This window comes from Octopus bimaculoides, chromosome 8 (assembly GCF_001194135.2).
Source record: "Octopus bimaculoides isolate UCB-OBI-ISO-001 chromosome 8, ASM119413v2, whole genome shotgun sequence".
Classification (NCBI taxonomy): Eukaryota; Metazoa; Mollusca; class Cephalopoda; order Octopoda; family Octopodidae; genus Octopus; species Octopus bimaculoides.
Window position 1 is genome coordinate 66,725,805 of NC_068988.1, and position 11,336 is coordinate 66,737,140.

General features: G+C 38.6%; 1 protein-coding gene across 1 annotated transcript in view; it reads right to left on the bottom strand.

Annotated features, from left to right (window-relative positions):
• The window catches only part of LOC106867808 (atrial natriuretic peptide receptor 1), a 900,438-nt gene that overhangs the window by 1,672 nt on the left and 887,430 nt on the right, over positions 1-11,336 (bottom strand). The window contains exons 20-21 of the mRNA XM_052970159.1: positions 9,873-9,971; positions 6,310-6,401 (exon numbers count right to left, since the gene is read on the bottom strand). Coding sequence (XP_052826119.1) covers positions 6,310-6,401; positions 9,873-9,971 — 191 coding nt within the window. The remainder of the gene's footprint in view (positions 1-6,309; positions 6,402-9,872; positions 9,972-11,336) is intronic.

Here is an 11,336-nt window from a genome sequence, read left to right on the forward strand (position 1 = left end):
AACAGCAAATCCAGTTATTAATTGGTCTTTATTTTATTGACCCTCAAAGGATGAAAGGCAAAGTGAACCTCTGTGGAATTTGAACTTATATAATTTAAAGTAGGGTAGAATGCTGCTAAGCATTTTGCCAAGTATGGTAAAGATTCTGTCAACTCATTGCCTTGACGACGATGATGACAAGAGCACTCAGAGAGCACAAACCTCCACCAAGGCAACACCTAACGTCCTCTATGATTTTTAATATGAGAATATCTGATATAAACTTGACTGTTCTCACAAACGAGAATACTAAAAATGATCCCAACTACTCTCAAAAATTAAATAAAAAAACAGGAAAAATAATCCAGAATCCTTGTCTGGTACCAGATTGATCCCAAAATCTAATTAGTTTGTGCCAGTCATGAAGGCAAACATCCCTAAAAGTTTCATCCGAATCCATCCAGCAGTTCTTGATATATCTTGTTCATGGACAAACAAACAAGCAAACACAACTGCAAACAATACCTCCACTAAGGTGGAGGTAATAATTATTCAGGGATCTTTTGAGTGGGATGGGCTCCTTGACCTGAAGGAAATTCTATCTGGGCCCCACCTGCAAGATCATGCGCTGTTTATCTTGATATGAGATCACCATGTTGCACAAAAATGATTGTGATGCATGTACTTGGTGTATCCTTATCAGACGGGCAGTCATGATGGGTATACTAGGCTTCATATATTTTACCCCAGTATCAATTTGATAGCATGTACTGCTCTCTCACTCAATGATGATGATGATAATAATAATAATAATAATAATAATAATAATAATAATAATAATAATTGGGGCATTGGGCATGATAAAAAAACATATGAATAAAAATGTAGAAGCTATACCTGGATCCTCAACACTACACATTATCCAAAAAATAGTTCTACTAGGAACAGACCACTTCCTATGCAAGACATTATTCATTCAATAATACAACTCAAACAAAACAATCCATAAACACAAGACACACACTGTATAACAAATATCCAATAAAATAAACGACAACCAGTAGGCCAATTACCCAACCCATTACACACACAACACACAATACAAACACTAATACAACAAAAGACTGCACCACAACGACAAAAAAGAACACAGTGCTGAGATTTCATCTCAAGAAATCCCTGAAGCCCTGCAACATCCCCCCTGGTGAACTTGAAACACTGGCCGCAGACTGCACTACCTAGAGGGGGTGGTCAAAACTGGTACGCAGCATTTTGAGGATGAGCGGTGTAGACTTTGTGAAGAAAAGCGGAGACAGCTCAAGGAATGTCAGCAAAATCCTAGATGAGTTCATCTTTGTCAGAGCCCTCTTCGCTGTTCTCGATGTAATCGGACATGTGCCTCCAGAATCGGCCTTTTCAACCATGAGAGGGCCAGCCAACGCTATCAAGACAACCCCTAAGGATCAAAGACAACGCAGTCATCTGTCAAGATGGACTGCCTTAAGCAACTAAGCAAGCAAAGTGTAACAGTTACCAAAAGAAAGCGATTACTAAAGGCTTGACCATCTGGAAATTTTTTTATAAATTCATGTTCCATGAAATTTCCTGTAATTTCAATTTCTGTAGTTTATTGAATATTTGAACTACAAATTTAAATATTCATTGCATTCATGCAGAGTAGATTTAATAAGCAATATTTATTCATTGCAGGTGAAATTTTCCATTTTTATTAGCAACAGTCTCTCACTATCTCTCTCACCTCCATTTTCATTAATGATAATTTAATATATATTCATTTTAATGTTTTCATTTCAAGTTTTAATTCACTATTTGCAAAGCCACAGTTTATTCTATATACATAATGTAAACAAATCTATTGAATGAATGAATGCTATTAGACAAAACAGCTGTATAATTTACAGGCTTCTTTTTGATAAAATGAAAATTTTTAATATACCAGTATAAATTAAGAAGTGATTTTGTTGGCATGGCTATTTGGAATGCTATAAGCCTTACAATAATAATTATATGATTGCTGCAATTTCTAGCACACTAAACGTGCTTGGGTTACCTTGAAGTTTGTTTAGGTTACAGATATATTACAACTATGATAAATTACTGGAAGAATTATTTACTAAGCAAATGAGATATTTTATAAATTTAAGTTTTCAGGAAAATTTACTTTCTGAACCTCCTTTTATTATTGAATATTTCAAGTTCACAAATTTAAATATTCAGCATGAGATAGTTTGGCATTCTTTCACTTGAACCCATCCACTTTGGTAATTTCCATAAAAATTTCTTATTTATTTACTTTTTGCACAACATATTCAGCTCTATGTATTTGTAGTCAGTCACACACGCACACACGTTTTAATATGTATGTTTGTACAAACAAAACTTATACATTGAGTATGTGCAGTCAATAATATATATATATATTCTTTTACACGTTTCAGTCATTTGACTGCGGCCATGCTGGAGCACTGCCTTTAAGGGTTTTTAAGTTGAAGAAATTGACCTCAAGACTTATTCTTTGTAAGCCTAGTACTTATTCTATTGGCACTCTTTTGCCAAACCACTAGGTTATGGGAATGTAAACACACCAAGATGCTGGTGTGTTTACGTCCCCGTAACTTAGAGGTTCAGCAAAAGAGACCAATAGAATAAGTATTAGGCTTACAAAGAATAAGTCCTGGGGTCTATTTGCTCGACTAAAAGTTGTGCTCCAGCATGGCCACAGTCAAACGACTGAAACAAGTAAAAGAGAAAAGAGTAAAGGTTGATTCATTTGACTAAAACAAATAGTTCAAGGCCGTGCACCAGCATGGCCACAGTCAAACGACTGAAACAAGTAAAAGAGAAAAGAGTAAAGGTTGATTCATTTGACTAAAACAAATAGTTCAAGGCTGTGCACCAGCATGGCCACAGTTTAATGAGTGAAACAAGTAAAAGATAAAAAATACGCACATACACAAACACACAAACATACATACATGTACATACATAAAATGTTAAGTTATTGGCAATACAAAAAGCAATAAAATGACTCCAGATGAAAATGGAAACCGGATCATAAATTTAGCATGTTGACAGCTTAATTCTCCTCAACAGAATTTGCAACTCTTTCATAAAAATAAGGGAATGAAACTAATCTACCCCCAAGATTTATTCACTAATTTATTTATTTTCATACTATAGTATTCTAAACACATGATCTGTGGCCTGAGTCGAAAAATCAATGAGGAAATGGTTAACTGTCAGACAGTTTGGCTATTCCTGTCCAGCAACTGACATTTAAAAGCTCAAACAAGAGAGAAATACAAAGTGTTTTCAAAATGAGTCTCTCTAAGCTGGATTTAACCTCAAGTAATATTCACAATCAGAAATAAAACCTGAATTCTTTAGAGAGAATGTTGCTTGAAAAGTTGTAAATGACTGCTTAGCTTTTTCTAATATATTTAAAAACACAGAGAGGTAGCAAGAGAGAGAGAGTGAGGAAAAGTGAGCAAAAGAGACAGAGAGAGGGGGAGAAAGAGAGAGAGAGAGAGAGAAGCTGGTGGAAAAAAAGAGAGACGGGAGATAAAAAGGTCAGAACAAGTATGGGTTCACTTTATACCCACAGGACTCCAGGTTCAATTCTATTGCATGGATACCTTTGTAAAGCGTCTTCTACCATACAAGTGGTTGATGTGAGTGGAATTTAGTAACGGAAACTATGAAGAAGCCACATGTTACATACATACACCCATATACAGATATATATGCGTGTGTATATAAATTCTTTCACTTGTTTCAGTCACCTGGCTGCGGCTATGCTGGAGCACGACCTTGAGATATATGTGCATATATCTGTGTGTGTGTGTGTGTGCGTGCATGTACGTACATACAAGCTTGTCCTTTCAGGGGCTAGCGCTACATAAAAGGCATCCGTACCAGTGCTGCATAAACACACCCATGCTGGAGGTATATAAGAGGCACTGAACTGAGTACACACTGTAAAGTTGTTGGCATTACAAAACAAATTCAGCTGTTTCACAGTTGGAAACACAATAAACCAGTGATTGACCTATTGACCTGCTGGAAATCTATGCCTTATTAGGCAACCTCACTAGTGCTGGTGCCACATAAAAATCACCTAATATACTATGTAAAGTGGTTGGCATTACAAAAAGCATCTAGCTGTAGAAACATGCCAAAACAGACACTGGAACAGGATACAATCCTTCGACATTCTGGATACAATCAACAAATCCTGTTCTGGCTGGCATGGGAAGCAGACATAAAAGGATGATGATGGTGATTACAACAACAGCAAAAACAGTGGCACCTTGGGCAAGTGTCTTCTACTATAGCCTCCGGCCAACCAAAGCCTTGTGTGTGGATTTAGTAGACGGAAACTGAGAGATGTGTGTGTGTGTGTGTGTGTGTGTGTGCACTCCCATCACTGCCTGGCAGCCAGTGCTGGCGTGTTTGTGTCCCTGTAACTTAGTGGTTCAGCAAATTGGACCATTAGAATAAGTACTAGGCTTTAAAAAAGATAAGTCCTGGGGTTGGTTTGTTTGACTAAATCCCTTCAAGGTGGTGCTCCAGCATAGCTGCAGTCAAATGTCTGAAACAAGTAAACGAATAAAAGAACAAAGTAACATGCCCCAGCATGGCCACAGCCTTAGGGCTGAAACATATATATATAAGAATATCTTTAACTGTGGGAGGTATATGAGTTATTAAGGCTCAAAGATATTACCATAAATTTACAAATATTATTTTCATTTTCATTTGTCTTTTACTCTATAATTAAAAAAAAATTCTATCTATTTATTCCTGTTCCATTACCAAGAGACTCTCCAAGACTTACATACTAAGATATGGTAATGAAAATGGATGTATATATGCTCAAACATTCCACTGCATGAAATAACAAACTGAATGAATCATAGTTAACAACTTCTTAGGTTACAGAAGCGTTGACAAATGACCATAGTTCCTACCATAGTTCCACCACTGCTGCTGCTACTACCAGACTGCCACAGTTCTAACAATATTGTCATCACTAATGAAATGATAAGACAGCCTGAGCTAAAGAGGAAGCCTCTAAGTAGTTACTCAGACCTGCTACAAATGGCAACCAAATCTCTTTCAGATCACACTTAACCAACTTGAAAAATACTAACTCATTGGACAAGATTGTTCTAGATCTATATAAAGCATGTTCTTTTATCTCCAGGTTAGTCCAGGGGCTAAACAATAACCCCTCCACACACACACATGTTCTGTTACTCAGTTATGATTATACTCTTTACTCTTTTACTTGTTTCAGTCATTTGACTGTGGCCATACTGGAGCACCACCTTTAGTCGAGGAAATCGACCCCAGGACTTATTCTTTGTAAGCCTAGTACTTATTCTATTGGTCTCTTTTGCCGAACCGTTAAGTTACGGGGACGTAAACACACCAGCATCGGTTGTCAAGTGATGTTGGGGGGACAAACACAGACACACAAACATAAACACACGCACACACACACACACACACATATATACATATATACGACGAGCTTCTTTCAGTTTCCGTCTACCAAATCCATTCACAAAGCTTTGGTCGGCCCAAGGCTATAGTAGAAGACACTTGCCCAAGGCTATAGTAGAAGACACTTGCCCAAGATGCCATGCAGTGGGACTGAACCCGGAACCATATGGTTCGTAAGCAAGCTACTTACCACACAGCCACTCCTACGCCTAACATACAACACACATAGGTGCAATCATAGCTGTGTGGTTAAGAAGCTTGCTTCTCAACTTTGTGGCTTTGGGTTCACTTTCACTGTGCAGTACCTCAGTCAAGAGTCTTCTACTATAGCCCTAGGCTGATCAAAGCCTTGTGGGTGTATTTGGTAGGGAGAAACTGAAAGAAACCTGTCATATAACAAATACAGATCATAAACAGACACACGTGTGTGCACACACACATATATAAATGTATGTGTGTTCTTGTTTGTGTTTGTCACCCACCACTGCTTAACAACTGTGCTGATTTGATTTTGTACTTATAACTTAGCAGTTCAGCAAAAGAGGCTGATAGAATAAGTATCACACTTTAAAAGAATAAGTACAGGAGTCAATTTATTTGGCTAAACTGTTTAAGGTGGTGCCCCAGCATGGCTACAGCCCAGTGACTGAAACAAGTTAAAATAGACACTGTATAGTCTGAGTCATAAAACATTAGTGATCATTCTGTCATATGTAATAAATATTGCAATATAATAATTTAAATAAAATAATTCAAGATGCAAAAGTATTTGAATTAGGAGAATCTTTGAAGTAGACTTACCTTCATTTCAACAGCTCCACGCAATTCTAAATCAAAAGTTCCAAATATGTCTAAAACAGATTTTGTATGCGGACTCACATGAATTTTCAAAGCTGAAAATTAATTTAAAATAATTTCTTAGTTATGTAAAAATAGATATAATAACTTTTAAAAAAATAGCAATAACTTGTTTGAATTTTGACTTTTAACCTGTGGCAATAAAATGAGACATGTTTGGAGTTATCTCCCATAAGGACTGGCTCCTGTGCAGGTGACAAATAAAATACACCATTCTGAGCGTGGCCATTGCAAGTAAGACATTTGAGCGAGATCGTTGCCAGTGCTGATGGACTGGCTCCTGTGCAGGTGGCACGTAAAATACACTATTTTGTGCATGGCCGTTGCCAGTACCACCTGACTGGCCTTCGTGCCGGTGGCACGTAAAAGCACCCACTACACTCTCGGAGTGGTTGGCGTTAGGAATGGCGTCCAGCTGTAGAAACTCTGCCACATCAGATTGGAGCCTGGTGTAGCCACCTGGTCCACCAGTCCTCAGTCAAATCGTCCAACCCATGATAGCATGGAAAGCGGACATTAAACGACGATGATGATGATGATGAATTGATCATCCCACCTCATCCCCAGCACATAAATTACGCTGTGTAACAAAATTTTAATTCTCTTTTTGTCATTGGTTAGTGTTATTTCCTATTTGCTTCTATTTAGAAATCGAAGGAAATGACTACCATTCCCTACAAACTTTGCTTTTCTGACCTGGACATCAATATTTTGAAACTGACCTATTTTCCATTACATTTCAAGCAGATTCAGCACTGAGTTGCTGAAGCAGAAATATTGTTATAGCAAACATTCTGCTCAATACCAGATTTGCTTGTCAGTTGCTTGGCCTTAACCACTTGAGCATGTTCCTTAGTGGTTAACAATATGTGCACCTCTGATCATGAGCAGGAGTAGTAGGGAAGCATCATAGCCATGTGCTGAGAGCGATTCTTTCAGGTTCAAAAAAATATCATAACAAAAGCAAAACTTGAAAGAAATATTAGCCATTTTTCATACTTTCTAGGGGTATCCATTCAGTAAATAACAGTTGCTACCCAGGGACAAATATCATGTTACACAGTGTTATCTTGTTTCTAAACAATTCTGTTTTCTATGTCACTTGCTTTAATACCTCTACAACATAGAATTTAGCTGCCTTTAGTGAAATCTGAGTTTCCTGGTCAATAACTTCCTCCCTTCTTCACCCCGGTCAAAGAATCCCTGAAATAATCCATGAGAGCTATTCTTTAAAGTAGATTTAAAGAATAATTCATGGGAGTTATTCTTCTTCCTGACAAAGACATTAAAAATAAATGAATAACTTTGTATATACACATAGTGGGTCATTAATCATTAGGTAAGTGGATGCTGTGCTTTTTTGATGAAGTTAGAACAAGCCGGATACTACTCATCACTCGTCTTTCATATTTACCAGAAAACTGAAAACACTATTGAATAGTATCACTCTATTCTCACCACTCATTTATTTATAATCATTACTGTAATATTCCCTGTATTAGATATGTTAACATTAACACAAATATCTATCTATTTGTTGAACTACATTTATCTAAGAGTTAGTCTTCTGAAGGAGCAACAGACAATGAGAAATCTTCACCCAACATGGTTACAACCTCTTTTGTGAACCTCCTCCTAGGCCAGCACACCCAGTCTGTCAGGACCTACTTCTCAGTCCTCAACCTAATCTCAATAGATCTGTATCACCTTCTATGCTTCCACCTGTCTTTGGCTTCCACTTGAGAGAAGCTCTCACCGGTTTCTTCATAGGCATGTGCAGCACATAATCAAACATTTGCTATCTTTCAGTGATTGTTTCACATATGCTTCCCAGCATGACATTTCCCTGACTTAGTAGCATGGCTTCTGTTGAATTTTGAAACACCTTACTCAGGTTTCCCATTTTAGGGCCACAGCCTAATTACATTGCCATAAAAAGCAAAACTAGCAATGAGAAATTAACTGCCTCACCATAAAAGGCCTATGTGAACATGATTTATCAAATAAGATTGGCTGGTGTGTAACCAAATAAGTGGTAGACTGGAAAGTAAATGTTGCAAATTTTCCCACCAAAAATTATAAGACCTGAACTTTCAGTCTTATTCTGACCTCATCAGTTACAAGGAAGATCCATCAAGCTGATTGAAATCATAGTTATGGTGGATACTGGTGTCATGCAACTGGCACCTGTGCCAGTGGCACGTAAAAGCACCCATTACACCCTCAAAGTGGTTGGTGTTAGGAAGGGCATCCAGCTGTAGAAACCATGCCAAATCAGACTGGAACCTGGTGTAACCCCTCAGCCTAACAGCCCTGGTTAAACCATCCAGCCTGTTCCAGCATGGACAATGGACATTAAGTGATGATGGGCAACACCAGGCTCCAATCTAATTTAGCTGTAGAAACTCTGCCAAATTAGATCGGAGCCTGGTGTTGCCATCCGGTTTCACCAGTCCTCAGTCAAATCGTCCAACCCATGCTAGCATGGAAAGCGGACGTTAAACGATGATGATGATGATGATGATGTATGTATAGTGTTTACTAGGGATTGAACCAATAGGTTACCTAGTAATTCTTTCAAATATTGGCATGAGACAAATAATTTTGGTGGGAGGAGATTAGTCAATTTCATGAACCTCAGCACACGTCTGATACTTATCTAATTGATCTCTATTTACTCCAAAAGGATGAAAGGTAAAGTTGACCTTGGCAGAGTTTGAACTCAGAATGTAACGTAATGCGGCAGAAAGAATTTTGTCTGATATGCTAATGGTTCTGCAAGTCTACCACTTTAGGACACCAAGTAATTACCACTTCCAAAATATATTTAAGAAAAAGTGAAACATAAATCATCCATAATGTATGCTACTTCTAGCAAATCATTTTCAATTGTAGGCTCTTGGTGTTAGGTAGAGTATCCAGCCATAAAAACACTGCCAAAACAGACAGTGAAGCCTGGCGCAGTCTTCTGCCTAGCTAGCCCCTGTAAAACCGTCCAACACATGCCAGCATGGAAAACAGACATTAAATGACAATGATGATGATGATGACTGTGTGGCTAATAAACTTGGTTTGCAAACCATGTGGCTTTTGGTTCAGTTCCACTGTGTTGGACTCAGCAAGTTTCTTCTGCTATAGCTCAACGCTGACCAATACCTTGTCAGTGGATTTGGTAGATGGAGACTGTGTGGAAGCCTATGGCATATGTGTGTGTGTCCTTGTGTTTGTTCGCATCTCCCCTACTTGACAACCAGTGTTAATTACCTTTCATCCCAGTAACTTAGCAGTTCAGCAAAATAGACTGACAGGATAAGTACCAGGCTTTAAAAAAAAGTACTGGGATTAATTTGTTAAACTAAATCCTTCAAGGTAGTGCCCCAGCATGGCCACTGTTCAGTGAGAGAAACACGTAAATGATAAAAGATAAATACAAAATACAAATAATGAAGCAAATATATAAAAAAAAAAATAAAAAGCAATCAATAAAGTAGAATAAATTGTCTTACGAAGTCCATTTGATTCCATCCTTGAGCAAGTATTCACTGTGTCTCCAAATAAACAATAGCGTGGCATTTTTAAGCCAACAACACCACTGCACACAGGTCCTGAAGTGACACAAACATATATTGATTGATTAACAAATAGACAATGATAGACATAAGAGTATCTTTTAAAACACATATTGAAGCTTTGTTTATAAAATCGTTGCTTTTTTTAGTTCTTTTTCTTATAATTCCACCATTAAGTACACATATGAGGGGGTGCTGAAAAGTTTCTGGCTTTAAGGGTATTGCAAAAGGCCTGGTTGGAGGCCCAACATTCTGAGCTCTTTTACAGGGCTTAGAAAAACTGAAGGACCACTGCTATGAGTGTGTCAATCTGAGAGTGAAATATATTGAATAACATCATAATTAACTGATTCTCCTGTATTTTATTTTTACCCTAAGCCAGGAACTTTTCAGTACACCCTTGTATTTGTTGGCACTCCGTCGCTTACGACGTCGAGGGTTCCAGTTGATCCGATCAACGGAACAGCCTGCTCGTGAAATTAACATGCAAGTGGCTGAGCACTCCACAGACACGTGTACCCTTAACGTGGTTCTCGGGGATATTCAGCATGACACAGTTTGACAAGGCTGGCCCTTTGAAATACAGGTACAACAGAAACAGGAAGAAAGAGTGAGAGAAAGTTGTGGTGAAAGCGTACAGCAGGGTTCGCCACCATCCCCTGCCAGAGCCTCGTGGAGCTTTAGGTGTTTTCGCTCAATAAACACTCACAACGCCCGGTCTGGGAATAGAAACCGCAATCCTATGATTGTGAGTCCGCTGCCCTAACCACCCTTGTATATACAAATGCCACCCTTGTATATACAAATAGTAACAGACTCACGCATACAAACATATAGACAATAACACACATATGTGCAAAATCACACGCACACACATATTTGCATCTTTATATATTTATACACTTGTTCAGATGACAGCATTCTGTAATGAAATGTTCCGTTTTCAAGATTTTGGACAAAGAGACATTTTATTACAGAACACAATGTTGCTCATTTAGCGATGGTACATATGAAACTGGATGCACGATGGCCCAGTGGTTAGGGCAGCGGACTGGCGGTCAGAGGATCGCGGTTTCGATTCCCAGACCGGGCGTTGTGAGTGTTTATTGAGCGAAACACCTAAGCTCCACGAGGCTCCGGCAGTGGGTGGTGGCGACCCCTCTTGTGCTCTTTCACTCGCCCCCAACTTTCTCTCACTCTTTCTTCCTGTTTCTTGAGTAACGCTGCAATGGACTGGCGTCCCATCCAGCTGGGTGGGGGGACACATACGCCATAGAAACCGGGAAACTGGGCCCATGAGCCTGGCTAGGCTTTGAAAGGGCGATGTTTATCATTTTTTTACATATGAAACTGGATGCACGATGGCCCAGTGGTTAGGGCAGCGGACTGGCGGTCAGAGGA